Source organism: Lathamus discolor, chromosome 6 (assembly GCF_037157495.1).
Source record: "Lathamus discolor isolate bLatDis1 chromosome 6, bLatDis1.hap1, whole genome shotgun sequence".
In the NCBI taxonomy this organism is placed as follows: Eukaryota; Metazoa; Chordata; class Aves; order Psittaciformes; family Psittacidae; genus Lathamus; species Lathamus discolor.
In genome coordinates this window covers 29633124-29650280 of record NC_088889.1, presented here as the reverse complement: position 1 = coordinate 29650280, position 17157 = coordinate 29633124, and the positions used below count along the sequence as shown (strand labels likewise).

Here is a 17157-nt window from a genome sequence, read left to right as displayed (position 1 = left end):
TGTCACAGCTCTTCAGTAAGGCACGGAAGCAAAAGAAAAGCCCTCCAGAGATAAGAGGTTGGAGGGGCTTAATTACTTACACAGATGAAAGAGTAAAGGCTTTGCCGTTCTCACATAACCAGCAAGTGTCACTGTAGTGACAAGACAAGGGGTAACAGGTTAAAACTGAAACAGGGAAGGTTTAGACTGGATATAAGGAAGAAATTCTCTACTGTTAGGGTGGTGAGACACTGGAATGGGTTGCCCAGGGAGGTTGTGAATGCTCCACCCCCGGCAGTGTTCAAGGCCAGGTTGGACGAAGCCTTGCATGGCATGCTTTAGTGTGAAGTGTCCCTGCCCATGGCAGGGGGGTTGGAAACTAGATGATCTTGAGGTCTTTTCCAACCCTAAATATTCTATGATTCTAAGTGGTTAGAGGGGGCACTCAATGCCACAAACTGCTTTTTCACTACCTGACTAAATTGGTGCCTCCTATCCTGGCAGCAACACTGGTTCTATACTGTGTGACATGCAAAACCTCAGCCCAATCTAGAGCTCACAACTGAAGGTTCCCTGTGCTCCCATCAGCACAGATCCCACTGCTATTTCTTACCTTTTGGGTGCTTTTCCCCTCCCCTTGCCTGCTAAGCACAAACAGCATCTGCTATGAGGAATTAAGAAATCTCAAGTGACTGAAAACAGACACAGTCTTTGGGTTTTATAGCAGATATATTTTAACAAAAAAATATATTTTCTGACATATTTTTTAAAATATGTTTTAAAAATTGCTTGGTTCAGGTAAAATGATTTACAAGCATAATTCTTAGGAATCACTCTTCAGAAGCGACGTTTCACAACATCTGTCCCACTCAAGCAAAGGTTCTAATGTGTTTTCAAATACAGACTTAACTCCAGATATTAATTAATAAAATACTGAGTAGCAACATTTATTCCTCAAAAATCTACACATCTCCCAAGGTCAGTCCTGGCCCATTGTCACCTTGACTTTTTTTGCACATTCTAAAGCATATTAACATAGGACTAATGGAATTAGATCCAGTGGAGAACAGAACAGAGAGATATTATCAGAGGAGAAAGAAAATTGGAAGAGCTTTCCATAACCACAATTATAGACTTGCTGGTAACACTATGTGTATTTGCTGCCTTTCTCACTGAACTGGCTGCAGTAAAAGCCAAGCCTCCCCCTAATACCAGCTCAGACTGTACTTGGACTGTACACGGCCTATCTTCCCCTGTCTTTTAAGGACATTAGAATTCAAATCAAGTTCTGTTTAGATCAAGTTTAAAAATTAAATCAAGAATGCCCATGGGGAACTTTACCCAGTAGCTTTTACCCATCTCACAAAAGGGAGTAATAAACAGTTATTTCAAACCAAATTAACTACTATTAATACACAAAGTAAGAAAAAAAAAATCAGTAAAAAAAACCCCAAAAAACAAGATTCAAGACAAGATTCAACTGTAACCACCTGCATGTTAACAGAGCCCTTTAAGTCAACATTTTGCTTTGTGCCTCCACAACCAAGACACAAGCAACATCCTCTGATACTACCTGTGTTTTAGCTGAGTTCCTCCATAAGCACTGACAGCCTTGATAAGGATTGTCCTTGCTTCCATCACACAAAGTGATTTCACTCAGTTACCTAATTTAATTTTATTGATTTCTTCTTTTTGGCTTGTTGTTTGGACACAGTACCCAGAGCAGATTCTGAAATGCTCACTGATGTCTGAGGCAGAAGTAGTTTTCCAGACTGTGTTGGGTACTTGGTTTTCATCAGAACTTTAAACAGTGGCTGGGACAATGAATGTTTTAGTTGTTTTTTCATCCCCTTCAACATCTTTTGCTTCTGGCTTTCTTCTTCCTCACTAGTCTTTCTTCCTTTGGGCAGAAAATAAAGACACAGAATGTTACAACAAGAGAAGAACTTACATTGGCCTCTTTCACCAGGCTTTTGTAATGCTATACTGAGATGCTAATCTCATCTTCCTCTAACAAGGTCACAACTCCCATACAGTCTGCCAGCCATCTGTGACACTTTCAGGTCACCAAGGCTGTCCACAAGATAACAAGATCAAGAAGAATCCTGACTACTGAGCAACTATAGCCCACGTAATATTCTACTAAATCATTCAGTGGACTCTCAACCCTGAATGGAATCAGGAACAAAAGGAAAGGGGGTCCAGAATACAAGGTGCTAACCCAGAGCTTCTACCCCAGGCAGAAGCTTCTTCTGTGTATTTTGTTAGTTTATGCAGCCTCATTTCAGCATCTGTAAAACAGGAAGCCCTTTCCTCCTTATACATGAACACCAACGAGGTGTTCAGATTTAACAACATAGGAGAAAGAAGGGCACAGAAGAGATTTGAGAGTTAATAGGTTCAGAGGCTTGAACTGGAGAAAATAAACAAAATCAAGGTTGCTGTGATGTAAATTGAAAGAACATTACTAAATCCTTTGTAACAGCATAAGAGGCATTTACTTTATGGGAGGAATGACTGTGATTTTAATTGGTCTCCAACAAACAGCAGAAGAATTAGAGAATGAATACATTTTAAAGCACGATATGGCAAGATTCTGCATGGCAATTACAAAATGCTTCACTTGAGAGCCACAACTTACTTGGACTGGGATGTGCTGCTTTGAAACTCATTCCAAAGCAGAGCACACTCAGATTATGTCAAAACAAGACAGCAGAGTGCTAATTATCTGAGAGTGCTCCTGAACAATCTGGACTGAGACAATCAGTGTTTGCTTGCAACGTGGTTGAGAACAAGCTAGTCCAGCCACAAATAAAGAAAAAAATTAATCTGAACATGCTCCAAAATTAAGGCATCTGCATATTTAGCAGCTAACACATTAGAGACAGCTTAAGCTAAAATGGCCCAGGCCGCACCCCTATTCAGCATGCTGTCAAAGAATTGGTAAGAAATCATACCTTCAGCTCCTAAAACCTGAATACAATGTGGCATTTTACAGTGCATCTAAGCATTGCAAAAATTCATGGCACTGAACTAATAGGCACCTCTAGCTACACAGGGCTATTCTGTGAAGCCCTATTCTGAGAGAATGCACAGCGGGCATTCTCTCAGGCACAGACTTCAGAACATCTCATTTTTAAAATGTAAGAAATTATTTACTTCTATAACACCACTAAAACCCTGAGCAATTTGAATCTACGTATTGGCTGTTTAGCCTACACAGCTCAACCTAAGTAAGGCTCACACAATTTTGGTGTTAGCTAGCACTTCCTGGGTGTTCCCACACAGAGCTGTCAGGCTCCTGTCCTGCTGCCTGACTACAGGGAGCTGACAGGGATAAACTGAAGTAGAGAAACAGCTTTTTCTTTGACACAGAGGGGACAAAACTCAAGCAGATAGCTCTGGGCTCTTAGATTACTCTAAAATGTTTGCCAGACGCTAAACAGTTCCTGTCCTATGACATGTAGACTTGTTTGCAGCTTGCCAGAATTGTCACACCTCACTCCCTCAGCTCTAGCACTATCTACTGCACAATCAACCTGGAAATACCAGCATCACTATGTTCTAAGTAATAACAGTCCTTTCCTTCCCCTTCTGGCCTGCAAGTTTTAAGAATTATTCTGCCATGGTGCAGCTGCTTCTGAACAACAGTTCTATCAGAGCACCTGAGTCCCATAGGTTTATATCCATAAACAAGCAAAAATTTCCACTTGCCCATAAGCATGTCATCATCAAGATCAATCTCAAGAGCCTCTGCAGCTTGCTGGAGCCAAGAGTTGTGTTGTTTTGCCCGACTGTTGAAAAATTCTGCCTTCTCAATCTGCCGTGCCAAATTCACCCGCTCCTGCAAAAGAAGTACATTTTAGACACTGTGACCAGATTTAAATGTGGGGCACTTCAGCAGAATCAGTGCTAGAGAGCATGCAATACAATGCAACCGAGATGCAGAGAGACACTTCTGTTCCCTATTGATATCCCAAGCCTATGCCTCACATAATAGACCATTTGCTGAAGCATTCTCCTCCTTCAGTTGCACGACAGAATCTGACTTCTAAAATATCTCAACTACTAAACATGCCAAAATGTTAACTCCTCCTTCTTTAAATGAAACATTACAAACACTTCAGAGAGATAAAGGACAAACCATGATTCAGACATTTCCAACGTACATGGTGCACCTTATTGTAAAGTTACTAGTCTCAGGAGTAAAGGGCAGCCACTACCTTCATCCCACTCTGAGGAAGTAAGCTCCTGCCACCCATATGGAAGAAGGTACTCCTGGTTTTCACAAATGCACCTGGATCTTGTTTAGGCACAGGACAAAATGTCCTGTCCTTCTTCCTAGCTGCACACAGACAGAACAAAGATGTCTAGCAAACCTAACACAACCTGCAGCCTTCCAGCTGGGCCAAGCTGTCTTAGATCCAATTCGTTATGGAAAGAAAATCTGCACTGACTGTAATAATCAACCCATCAGCAAGTTCTGTAGCTTGGAACATGCCTGCGGATACACAAAACAAACCCTGTGCTGGACACCCTGACCACCTGTACTGAATAGTCTGGTGCTACACAGTAACTGCACCAGCTAGAACTGCCAGATAATTAAGAAGCAGAGAGGAAATTAAATGTGCACTGAGCTAATAAAATAAACCAGTCACATCTTCTTAGACCATTACAAGAAATTTTGAACAGTTTTTCCATCTCTGTAAAACTTGAGTTCTCTTTCAGGCTTTCCTCTACCATGGTTCACCAATTCTATTCCTCTCAAGAGTGAAATCCCTTCAGACTTTTCCTGAACTTGAAGGGAGGCAAGCAGAACCAGGGAATGAGCATGCCAAAGGGATAAACATAAAGACCCAGCAGCACTAGTTGTCCCAACTACAATGGCTTTGTGACTAAGCCCAGGGCAAAGTGTAAATGAGACCTGACCCATATGAAGCTCCTAGAAGGCTGAAATCCTGTAATTACAATTACAGGCATCTTTTCTGGGGAGAGGAGCACTACTACACGTAGGAGAGATCATGAGATGGTGGCAGGAAAATCTGAGTGTGGAAATAGTATCTATTTACTCATTAATTGACAGAGCATGATAGGAGCCAAGAACTACTCATCAAGAAACACAGAAGGGACCTCTGAAGAAACACTCTAAAAACAACAGATTTCTTTCAGTAACCAGAAACTTATGGTGGGTGGAGGGGGCAGATGGAGGAGGAGATGGAAGAAAAAAATAATTATCAAATTCTCTTTGTTACAAGAGGAGAAACATGAGACTGTGGAAGGATTTCTTTGATTTCTTCCTCTTTCAGAAAGCTGCATCTCCTAAAAGATTCATACTAAATACTGTTTTGATGGGGTTCAGTAGCCTCACAGTATAGGAACTTTTAAAAATAGACAACTCACTATATCAACTGAGAAGAGGTAGATGAAGACCACTGAAGATCCCTGGACCTGCTACTGTTCTCTAGTCTAACACTTAACAGAGGCATCCTAGCACCTGAGCCACAAATCATACTTGCTTCCCTGCTCTCTTTTTGGGTATCTAGTCAGAAGAAGCTGTATGTATCAACATGCAAAAAAACTGTAAGTGATATTTATGTGTGAACACCTTTCTTCGGCCAGTTATTGAAATCATAAATATTGTTTAAAATAAGATAAAATGTGATTAACTTCATTTGCAAATCCAGGCCCTAAACAGTAAATTTCATCTGAAATCTGGAAATATGATGGGCAATGTAAACATATATTATAAGTAAGCAAGCAACTACTCAGGCTGCAAAGACGTTGTTGTTTCTTTACCTTGATAGAAGTCATGCACTTGGTTTCAACTGGGAAAAATGGCAGTTCTTCACTTTTCTCCAATGTCTTATAAATTTTCCTAAAATTGATTAAGTCATCAGGACCAATCAGCAGTAGGCTGAGGCCTTCATTGGCAGCTCGGGCTGTTCTGCCGCTTCGGTGTACATACAGCTCAGAAGTACGAGGGACCTGCAAATATTCAGAAAATACGACAAAGCTCAGCATGGAAAACTAGCAGCAACCTAGTGTGCTCGGGCCAAGAGGTTGCCACAGGACATTGTTTTTTATATACACATGGCACACTGCAAGTAACGCAGCTGAAGGTAATATAAAAGATGATGTCTGGAGACACTTCCTGTTCTCTAGTCCACTATTCTTCCTTGTATAATCTTTTGTGAGTCTCTCCTAACTTCTGACCCTCTGTCATTTAATTTGCAAAAATTGTATGTGTCTTCAGAGTTATTTGACACCTCTGTATATCAAAGTTAATCAAAAAGTGCATCATCAAAAAGCGCATCATCAAAAAGAATCATCTGTTATGTCATTCCTCATATAAAATCACATATTATATACAGTCACCTTAAGTAAAAAGCTCTAAGTACAGTTGAATTAATGATGACTGAATTTCTACACTTGGGACTATACACAGGACCAAGAATCACAGATTTAGTTTCCAGGATCAGCAAAATTTAATTACAAAACCAAAATAATAAAAGCAAAAAAAAAAATTAACCTGGTAGTGGATGACATGCTGCACATTGGGAATATCAAGGCCACGAGCTGCAACATCTGTTGTCAGGAGGACACAGCTGAGAAAGTGATAAGATAACATTTAATGAACATAAAACTGAACAGTAAACCATCTGCCAAGGAACATAAAATACAGCAACCTAGAATTCTGCCACAGCAATTTAAAGAACAGATTTGTACTATGTCATCTGCTGGAAATACAGTGTTTGTTTGCCCTTACAGAAAATAACACCTAGTATTATACCAGAAGCAGTCTTGAAACAGCAATTCTTAAAGTAAAACAAAAAAATGCAAATGCTACCTTCAGGAGGTCTATCCCATTTACAATAAAGAAATTCACTACCTTGCTGGATCCTGTTTTCCCATGCTTTTATTCTCTCCCAATTCACAGGAACACTAGTGCATATCACTATCCAATGACCTAACCCAACCATTTGGAAAGGGGATATGCTCCCCTTCATTACACTTTTCAGTGCTTGGCTCAGGCTGGGTTTAAAAATACCTTTAGCTTGATATGACATTACTATTAACAACACAGCTGATCTTTTGGCAGTACAGTTTCACCAGCTGAGAATCACATTACTAACTTTGTAATTAAGAGCTTTTGGGGGTTGAAATATCTTCTATCAAGTAGCATTCGCATAAGTTCTCTCAAAAAATTAAAAGCTAGAATGACAAGGAGGGGATTCTGTTCTGACAATTACTATTTCTCTTTACCCGAGAAATGAAGATCTAAAAAAATTAATGACCTTTTATATAAAGAGTTTACTACAGAGAAGGATGTCTCCTTAGAGTATAGAACAATTTGATTTTAAAAATCTCCCATCAACTGAAACAAGTTACTTGTAGGTAACAGGAATTTCTTGACATTTTATGGCATCCAACTGTATATTGCTACAAGCTTCAAAGGAGAAATAAACTCAGAAAAATCTATGGCTTGCAACCTGCAAGATGCCATGATAAAAGGCCTCACAGATATCTTCTTGCCTTGAAAATATGCAGTCTCTGAAAATAGACTCCCTGAGTCTATTAAAAAGGTACAAATTCCCACACTCAAGACAGCATGCAGCACTTCACAGCAAGGCTAAACTGAGGTTTCTGGATTATGGAAGTACTGAGACCACCAACCTCCTCCCAAAGGCCATTCCAAAGCCAGCAGGAAACAGTAACTCTTGAAATGGCAAGACAGGCCTGCATGGGCAAACCTGACTGCCTACTGCTGCTGAAAGACATAACTGCCCCCTCTCTTGCATTGCTGCAGAATACCTTGACCTCAGAAAGCTAATTCATCTAATTAAACCTGCAAAATACCAACCCAGCAAAAAGTGGTTAGCTTTCTGATGGCTTAGTGGGATGAAATGACTTACAGAAGTATTCATATGAGCTGCAGAGCTAGGGCACAGGAGCAGAAACATGCGCAGGATAGTTATAAGAACATATGGCTGCAAACGGGGCAAGTGACAGCTCCTTCAGCAGCAATGAGCTGCCAAACCACAGGATAATTCAGGCTCCAAGAGACCTAAGGAGGTCTCTAGTCCAATCTCCTACTCAAAGCAGAATGAGCAATAAGGTTGGAAGAGGCTGCTCACGGCTTTATCCAAGCGAACCTTGAAAACCTCCAAGAACAAGTAGCCTGTCACAGTGCCTAACTGTCCTCATGGAGAAAAAGCTTTTTCTTACACCCAGAATCTGTTATTTTAACTTATACTCCTTATCTCTCACCCTCTTACTATGCATCACTGTGAAGAACCTGGCTCCATCTTCTGGATAACCTTCTTTTAAGGTATCTGAGGGCTGCCATTAAGTCTTTTTCCCAGGTGATATACAAACCCCTCAGCCTCTCACCCTTACAAAGCCAGTGTTTCTTGACCATCCCTGGTGGCCTTCCACTAAACTTGCTCTAGTTCATCACCTCAACCATCCTATGAAACCTCATCCTTAATTGTTAATAACCTCGCTTCCCCAGTTACCTTCCCCAAGCCGCTCCTACTCTAACAGAGCTGTTTTCTTTCCCTGCTACCCTTTACATGATTTCCTCTACTAGGAAGTAGAAAATCAATTCACCTCTCTCGCTCAGCAAACCTTTCCAGGTTTTTCAGCCTTTGCTTTTGGTGCATGTTGGCATGCAAAGGAAGAGGATCACAATTTAAGATTGCGAGGAGAGAACTGAGGCGTTTCACACAGTCTATGCTGTTCGCAAAGACCATGGTTCTTCCTGGATACTGGAGAAGAAAATAATACAGATAATAGTCCTTCTCATTTGTATTACAGTGGATTCTGGTTTCTGTCAGTGTCTCAACAGTAGCCTCTTTTCTTGTTAAGTCTATTACTTTGGGCTTGCCCTTTATTCCTATTTTTTCCATTAACAATTCCAGTTTGGTCTTCTTGTCCATCTTTTTAGCATTCTTCTTCTGTAAAACTCTTGTGGGAGTCAGATGGACTAAAGTCAAAGTAGCAGAAAAAACAAAAGTCTGTCGTTGAGGATTATACTGTGAATCATTTAAGATTTCCAGCAACTGAGACAGCTCTAAGAAGTGACCTTTCTCAACCATTCTGTCTGCTTCATCAATCACAAGGCACCTGTCAAACAGAAAACGAACAGTAAAAATTCACTCGTACAGATAAATACAAACCTGATATGCTTAAAATGAACATTTCCTGATGAAAACATGAGGGAAGTTGTGCATCTACAACCCAAAGAATCACCAGGTACACCAGGGTAGCTACAGTAGCCTTACACCTTTTTTATAAAAAAAAAAAAAAAAAAAAAATGTTTTTTAAAGGAAAAAGGGTGGTTTTGCTACTGGTTTTAATTGACATTTAATTGACATTTCTCGTCAATCCATCCATATAACCACTGTGCGTTTCAATAAATCACTCTGGCAAAGAAATATGTGATCTTATGTAGTCTAAATTATTTAATCAGTTAGTAAACACAATCAGCATGAGGTGATGCTCAGTTCAGCATCCAGCAGTTAGTCTAAAAGGCACTGTTACCTGAGCTGCCGAAGATTTGAAAGATGTGGATGTCTCTCTTTAACTAACTCCCACAGGCGGCCTGGGGTTGCAATTACAATTTCTGGCTTTCGATTCAGCACACGTTCTTGCTTCTGTGCAGCCATGCCTCCAACTATAATTGCAGTCTTAATGCCTAGAACATATAAATAACAGTTTTGATCTCAATAATTTATAAATGAATGTCTTTACATCCATCCACCCAAAAGAATTATTTTAAGAAGTCTGCAACGCAACTTTCAGCAAGCATTTTGGCCAGGAAACTTCAGGGGTTTTATGTAACACAGCAATGCCCTTAATTTTACAGAAAAATCCTCATTATAGTTGGATGCCAAAAATAAAGTAGTTTTTCTTTTACTGTACCTGTCTTCCAACAGCAGGAAGAATCACATATGCCCTCCCATAGCTGTCAGCTTTGCTAACTCATATTTCAGAATCTTACGTTTTGTCAATGACATCTGCATGAACAGGTATGTTCCTGTTAGGAATAACCAGCAGGGCCCTCCAAAAATAAGATCAAGAAATGCTTGTCTTGCTAGTAACTGCTCGTTTGCTATGGAATAATCTTAACAAGAATGCTTCTGCTCAATTAATGATTTTCTGGACTGCACGGCAGCACAGACCCTAAGTTTGCTTTAATTAATTTGCTCAGGTACTAAAGGGAGTTTAGCTTTGGAATCAGAGAGTCCACACACGGATTATTTCACGCTATTTCTTCAAAGACTGCACTGGCGCATGACAAACTCAATGCTAGTGTGCAAGATTCCTCCAGTACCCAAGCTACCACTGCTCTCTCTTCTTATTTCTTGTGGAACACCATTCTTCCAGGTGGGGATCCTTTTCAAAGTGAATTTCAGACAATAAAGAAAGCCCTGCTTTCTATTTCTCTTCTGCTGCAGCAACTATACATCACTTGGTGAGCAGATTTTTATGCACAAATAGAACTACTCCTATCAGAACTGTACTGACATAAATTGAGGAGTTAAAATTAGCCTTGCAATTAGCTGTAGACTGATGAGCACAGCAGGATGTACAGACACCAAAGGAAGATGTGCTTAAAAGCAGTTCATTGCACTACATATCCTCACCAATAATTACTGCTATTGGAGAAGTAAGCAGGGAGTTGTTTCCCAATTATCCCCATCTTGAACAGTTTCACATCCTACTCAGTCACTTAACAGATGTGCTAACCTCTGGTTTGGAAGAGAAAGGAACAGGATGAAATGTCTTTCATCAGGCATGTTACCCAGCAAAATGCTGTGGCCTGACTGCTGCAGGAGGTAAGTCAGACAATCCAGCAATACCTTCCTATATACCCTTAAAATTTATGGCCATAATTTCTTTTTCTGATATACAGATAGGTAGATGAAAATGACATATATAGATATATCTGTATCTATTAGCTACATAGATCGAAACATCTGTCAAAAAAGAAAATTATGATCTACATGTTTTATTTATATACAAATTAAATTATTTTTCATATATAACCTACGTTATCCAAAACCAGGACAAAGCCGTGGCTGAGTACTGATTCTGTGTTGCTAAATCACCAGTTAATAGCTATTTGAAAAAAGAAACAATTTAAAGCAAAATATCCCATATTAACTGTTTACTTCCACATGCAACCCATTGAATACCCTTAATGCATTTCTCAAATATCAGGGACTACAAACCCTAGCCTTGCAAAAGCCACCCCAGTCTTATAATGTGGAAGAAACTGTGGCACACATTCTGGCTCAACACAAATGCTAAGATCCAAACGCAGCATAATCTGGGACATGACCCATGGAGTCTACATACCTGTAAACTTTGCAACTGCGTCAATGTGGTGTTTTACTTGTACAGCTAATTCTCTTGTGGGCGTAAGGACCAGTCCTAAAAGTGGCCTCTTCTTATGGTAGTCAACAGTATGAGTCTTGTCACCCGAATCAAATTCAAAATTTTCCAGCACCTTCACACAACCTGTTGTGAAAGATGCATCATCTTCATCTCCACCATCTTCAGCCTGCTGATGGGTTAGTTTTTCTGCTTTGTTCTCACTTTCCCAACTTGTTTCATCATGATGCTGATGGGAGTCTTTAGAAACACTGACATTTCTGGTTGTTGAGCTATTTGATTTTTGCCACTGCAGCACAGAATGAATCATTGGAATTGCAAATGCAAGCGTTTTGCCGCTTCCTAATAAAACAAACAAAAATAATAACACAGACCAACTAGTCATTTATTTGAAAAGATGAGAAAAGCAACAATCACACACTGTTCTTAAAACATACAGTTGTAACAGACACACACTAGTGATTTTCAGAAGACCAAAAACTCAGAGCAATAGCATCTTTCCTCCTGTTCCTTTTATAAGTCTTGAGGTCACCAATAGCATATTTCCTGAGGAACAGGTATTTTTGCAATCCCTAGCAGGTCAGGCAGATACATTTGCTCTCAAAGTGTTTTTTAAAAACTGCAGTTGCAGCCAAGGTATTTTTATGCCCGTAAGGAGAATATCATGCCCTAATTGACAGTTCCAATCCATGTTCTCCAAATAAGGGAACAGCAAATGAGGCCAAGGATAAACTGTACTTCAAGGATTCGCTTTCATCTTCAATTTACAGCACTGTGTTTACTACTTTCTAAGAAACTGTATCTGGAAATACTCCACCATCTAATTTCCTAATCTCTCACCAGCTCACATTTTTGCAATCAAAACACATAAATCTGATCCAAAACAGATAATGCACTTTGGAGACAAGAGAGCTGCCAAATACAAAAATGCTCCCTGACTTTAATTTCAGGGGTCCACTCTACCCAACTGTGAGTCACATTCCTGCCACATATTCCCTTCTGAACTGTCACTGATAACGATATTAGGAGAAGCCTGGTAGCATATCCACCCCAGTTAAAGTTCTCATCAATACCAGCTTGTCAGCCACAAAAGCAGCATGCAGAGCACAAAACACTATTATACCACTCCTGTAATAGGCAGGCCAGTGCTAAGAAGCAGTCCTCTGGAAATCACAGTTCCTTAAGCATTGTTTGTCCATATCACAAACCCATAATGGTTTGCCAAATTTAGTAACACAGGATTTTGCCTGTTTAGGGGAGAACCTTAATATTAGTTAATACATAGCTAAGCCTAGTACCATTATTCAGACTAACACTGCTGTGAAGTCTCTTCATATCCCCTTCCCCATCTTTCTCCAAGTCTGGGAGGTCTCTTACCATTTCTGCCCTTGAAGCAGAAAATGCTTATATATGGACTTGCAGAGCACTGATACGGTAAGTTTCTGCATTACCAAAACATCTGTTTTTAAGGTGAAGAACACTGCTGATCTTGAATTAAATGTAATGCAATTTGGCTGGTGCAAATATCAGTACTGCACCCAGCTAAATTAGGGCTGTGATACTCAGAACTATTCCGCAGGCACTAGATTCACCCACAAATTAATCAAACAATCCCCTCACAGCACACATTATCTTCACAACACACAGCTCACATACCATAGTCAGGCCTGCAAAACCAAGAGAAAAGTCCATCTTAGCAACCCCCAGACACTACAGCTCAAGTTAATTCATGTTCTTCATGTTACTACCAAAAAAGGGGACATGAGCAGTTCTTTGACCTGTCATGTTTCTCCCTCAGGCCCAATGCTATGGGAAGTGCTAGAATGCAGGGGGAGGAGGAAGGAGAAAGCCTGTCCCAGCTGCATCACTTCCTTACAGACAACTGTCCCAATCTTCTCCCAAGTTTCTACAGGAACACTGATGACCCACTGGGCTCTCTGGAGAGAACCTGGCTTTCTCTCATGAAAGAAGAAAATAAATGAGCAAACCACAGTCCTACTGCCTCAGTGTGATGCAAAACTAGACAATAACAACACAACCTGCCACCACCCATTCTGCAGCTAGAGAGGGATTTGCTTTCCAGCAGTGCCCAAATGGCACTTTTTTGCAGCACAAAAACACCATTTAAATTTTCAGTTCCATTTTCAAAAACTCTCCCTGCAGGCCTTTCTAATCCTATTAAAGTTAATAGCACCAGCCTAGCTTCCAATTAAAATAAAAATGCAAATCACTACATATCTGATTAGTTACTATACCTTCATGCTCAGGAGTAGTAAATGGCTTTACAAGACAAGCAGTGAGATAAGGCAACTAGAACAGATGAAAAGGATGCAAAGGAAGCCTTTAAGCCAAGGAGCTTCTAATTATGCTTTCACAGCTACAGGTTGGGCAAAGAAGAGATTCAGATCTGCCCCGCAGAGAAGGACCTGGGGGTGCTGGTCAATGAGAAAATGAACATGAGCCGCAGTGTGTGCTCGCAGCCCAGAAAGCCAACCGTATCCTGGGCTGCATCAAAAGGAGCGTGACCAGCAGGTGAAAGGAGGTGATCCTGCCCCTCTACTCTGCTCTTGTGAGACCTCACCTGGAGTATTGTGTGCAGTTCTGGTGTCCTCAACATAAAAGGACATGGAACTCTTGGAACAAGTCCAGAGGAGGGCCAGGAAGATGATCAGGGGACTAGAACACCTCCCATATGAAGACAGGCTGATAAAGTTTGGGCTGTTCAGCCTGGAGAAGAAAAGGCTGCGTGGAGACCTCACAGCAGCCTTCCAGTATCTGAAGGGGGCCTATAGGGATGCTGGGGAGGGACACTTCATCAGGGGCTGTAGTGACAGGACAAGGGGTAACAGGTTAAAACTGAAACAGGGGAAATTTAGATTGGATATTAAGGAAGAAATTCTTTCCTGTTAGGGTGGTGAGGCACTGGAATGGGTTGCCCAGGGAGGTTGTGAATGCTTCATCCCTGAAGGTGTTCAAAGCCAGGTTGGACAAAGCCTTGGGTAGCATGGTTTACTGGAAGGTGTCCCTGCCCATGGCAAGGGCGTTGGAACTAGATGATCTTGAGGTCCTTTCCAACCCTAACTATTCTATGATTCTATGCTTCCTACTTTTAGGGGTTTTGAGAAAAAAAATGTTCATCTGCTAAAGACGACAAAACTTCAAAGGTACGAGCAGCAATGTAATGCTATAAGACTTCATAGCAGTAAGTATAAAAGGAGCTATAACAAATTTCACAAAGGCTAGCAATATTCAAAGACAAAGGTAGGAGCTTATCAGAAGATAGACACGACACTGTACCTCTCTGTTACAGTTGTATACATTACAGGTATCAATGTAATACTTCAAGCACAAGCAGTAAGAAGGGCTGGTGACCACATACAGGGCAAGCCCAGAGGTAGAGCCTCTTTTGCTACAGTGAAGGCCTAGACCATATTTACACCTAGCACTGTGCTCCAAGCCAGTATTGAGTCCTCTTCAGAGGAACCTACCCCTCTGCTTTGCCTTGGCACAGGTATATCTACAGAAGTTACGCTGCTGGAAAAATGACCCCATCTGTTTTGTTAGTTCCCAAATGAGAAACAATTTGAGAAATAACACAAAAAGACTTCTGTCAAAAGCAAAATAATCTCATTGAAACTTCAAAGCTTTGCGCACTGTACTTTGGAAAGATGGAAACTCCTGTATTTGTAAGTTACAAAGCTGTAATACTAGACAATGAATCATTACTAATATGTTGGATACACAGAAGATACAAGCTCTTCTTCTACATATAAATGCTGCTTCTGTTACATATGTAAACCTGTAACCATGAGCTGTGTTTAAAGAGGGGAGGTGGCAAGTTCCCAGCACATACAACTAATATAACAGATCTGTACCTGTTTCCGCAGCACCAAGGACATCCATATTATCCCGGATGGCAGAAGGCAAGGCTAAGGCCTGAATAGGAGTTGGAGCACTAAACCCCAGGTAGCTCAAGGCCCGCAACACTGGTTCTGGCACAAAGAGGTCTTTCCATGCAGACACATCTGCTTTGCGATCAGTTGAGGCAGATAAAACTTCTGTTGTCCAGTTTTTAACTTTTTTAGGAGTAGGTACCGATGGAAGAGCTTCCTGAGCTTGAGAAGCCTTATTTTTAGCGACCTTCTTCTTTTTCTTTTTCTTTGGAGCATCTTTTGTGCTTGACATACTGTCTGCCAGATGTCCACGGTCCTCATCATCTACCAATTTGATTGTTTCGTTATGCTTTGCCTCTTTATCAACTGGCACACCAAATTCTGCTGCAGCAGTATCATCGCTTTCATCTGGTTTGCTTCTCAAATCTTTGGTTTTCTTCTTCTTTTTGGGAGGAATGACACATTCTATTTCCTCCTCCTCATTACCTTCTTCTGAAACACTCTCAGCCTTTCTCTTCTCTTTTACTTTTCCCACTTTGGAAGAACTTACTTGCCTGTAATCTGTAAGTTCCTCCAAACACACTATATTTTTAAACTCCTCTTCAGCAAATAGATTTGGGTCGATTTGCACAGTTTTCCATTTTCCTATTACTTCAATGCCTTTTTGTTTCAACTTAAAAGAAGATCTCAATCTCCCTCCTTTCCTGGCCTTCATTTTTACCTAAAAAAACCCCAGACCTGAAGGGTAAAAAGAAAGCAGGGAATCGGATCAGAAGAATGAAAACTACTCTGACAATACTCAAACAAATGAGAATGCAGGACATAGTTCAACTTCCCCTTCCTTTTTTTTTTTTTTTGAGCTATTATTGCTATGAATGGCCTGACGAGTAAATACGGCAGGCCAGGCCGAAGGCTTCGCTTGTGGAACAGCTCTGGAGGTAACACCACAGTGGACGGATAAATCCCCGCAGGCCGCGGAGGGCTCCCGCTCCAGTCTACCCCGGGCGTCACCGGGCCCGGCCTCCACCGCCGCACAGGGCTGAACTCCGGGCACCGGCGGGAGGCCCGCGGGGCCCCACCGGCCTGCAGCCCCGGAGCGAGAGGCTCCCGCACCCCCGCAGCGCTTACCGCGCTCTGCAGCCCCAGGACGGAGAGAGGGGGAGAGAGGGGGAGAGGGAAGGAGCGATCCCGCGGGACTCCGACCGCCACCGGCAGCTCCCACTAAAGCCGCCACCCTCCGCGTGCACACCCGGGCGCGGCCATTGCCATGTGACGTCACTCTGCGGCGCCACGAGATCGTGCCGGGGTGGACGGGCAGGAAGGGCGGCGTGCGCATGCGCCTTGGGGACAGGCGGGGCGCTGCCCTGCTGAGGAAGGGGTGGTTCGGCGTTGGCTGCCCGCCGTCCTTGCTGGGGCTGCTTGGGGTGTTCTTGGTGTGCGGGCCCCGTGGGCTCGGAGCGGCCTGCAGGGCGGAGCGCTCAAGGGCGAGCGCCTGCGGTAGCGGCGGGCTCCCGCTCCGCCGTCGCATTCGGGGAGGGGAGAGGAGGGGAGAGCCCCGGGGGGCGGGGGGCTCTCTGGCAGCCAGGTGCACCGGCTGGTCCCGTTCGTCACGGCGGAGGTTGGCCGGGCGTGGCGAGGGTGCTGAGGTGCGCCGTGTGGGCGCCGGTGTCTGATGTCTGTCTCAGAGGTAGAGCAAGCGTGCTGGTCATTGGTGGGGGTTGTTCTCAGCGAGGTCTCAGGCGCCCTTAGAGCGCTTAGGTCCCTGAGAGCGCTTAGACTCCCTTAACATTCGGCTGTATGATTGACGAGACAAGCTTTCTAGTATGTAAGCTACTAACATGGAAAAATGAGGATATACCCTGTTCCTTCCAGGTTTTGGGTTATG

General features: G+C 42.2%; 1 protein-coding gene across 2 annotated transcripts; it reads right to left on the bottom strand.

Annotated features, from left to right (window-relative positions):
* Positions 1-1869: 1869 nt before the first annotated feature.
* Positions 1870-16448, bottom strand: DDX24 (DEAD-box helicase 24). 2 transcript variants are annotated; one of them, XM_065685539.1, is made up of 8 exons: positions 16401-16448; positions 15255-16010; positions 11344-11721; positions 9523-9676; positions 8590-9105; positions 6509-6584; positions 5776-5964; positions 1870-3823 (listed from the first exon to the last, which is right to left on the bottom strand). In XM_065685539.1, the coding sequence occupies exons 2-8, from the start codon at positions 15985-15987 to the stop codon at positions 3503-3505; spliced, it is 2367 nt and encodes a 788-aa protein (XP_065541611.1). In that variant the 5' UTR covers positions 15988-16010; positions 16401-16448; the 3' UTR covers positions 1870-3502. The 2 variants fall into 2 exon arrangements, with proteins under 2 accessions (XP_065541611.1, XP_065541612.1); XM_065685540.1 differs by having other exon boundaries at positions 15255-15993; positions 16401-16433.
* Positions 16449-17157: the final 709 nt, after the last annotated feature.

Excerpts from the sequence above, each read along its gene's own strand:
- DDX24 (XM_065685539.1), bottom strand. The coding sequence starts at position 15,987 with ATGAAGGCCAGGAAAGGAGGGAGATTGAGATCTTCTTTTAAGTTGAAA. Across the intron at positions 9,677-11,343 it reads CGCAGTTGCAAAGTTTACAG|GCATTAAGACTGCAATTATA; the intron begins GTATGTAGACTC and ends TATATGTTCTAG. Across the intron at positions 5,965-6,508 it reads AGCATGTCATCCACTACCAG|GTCCCTCGTACTTCTGAGCT; the intron begins GTTAATTTTTTT and ends GAATATTTGCAG.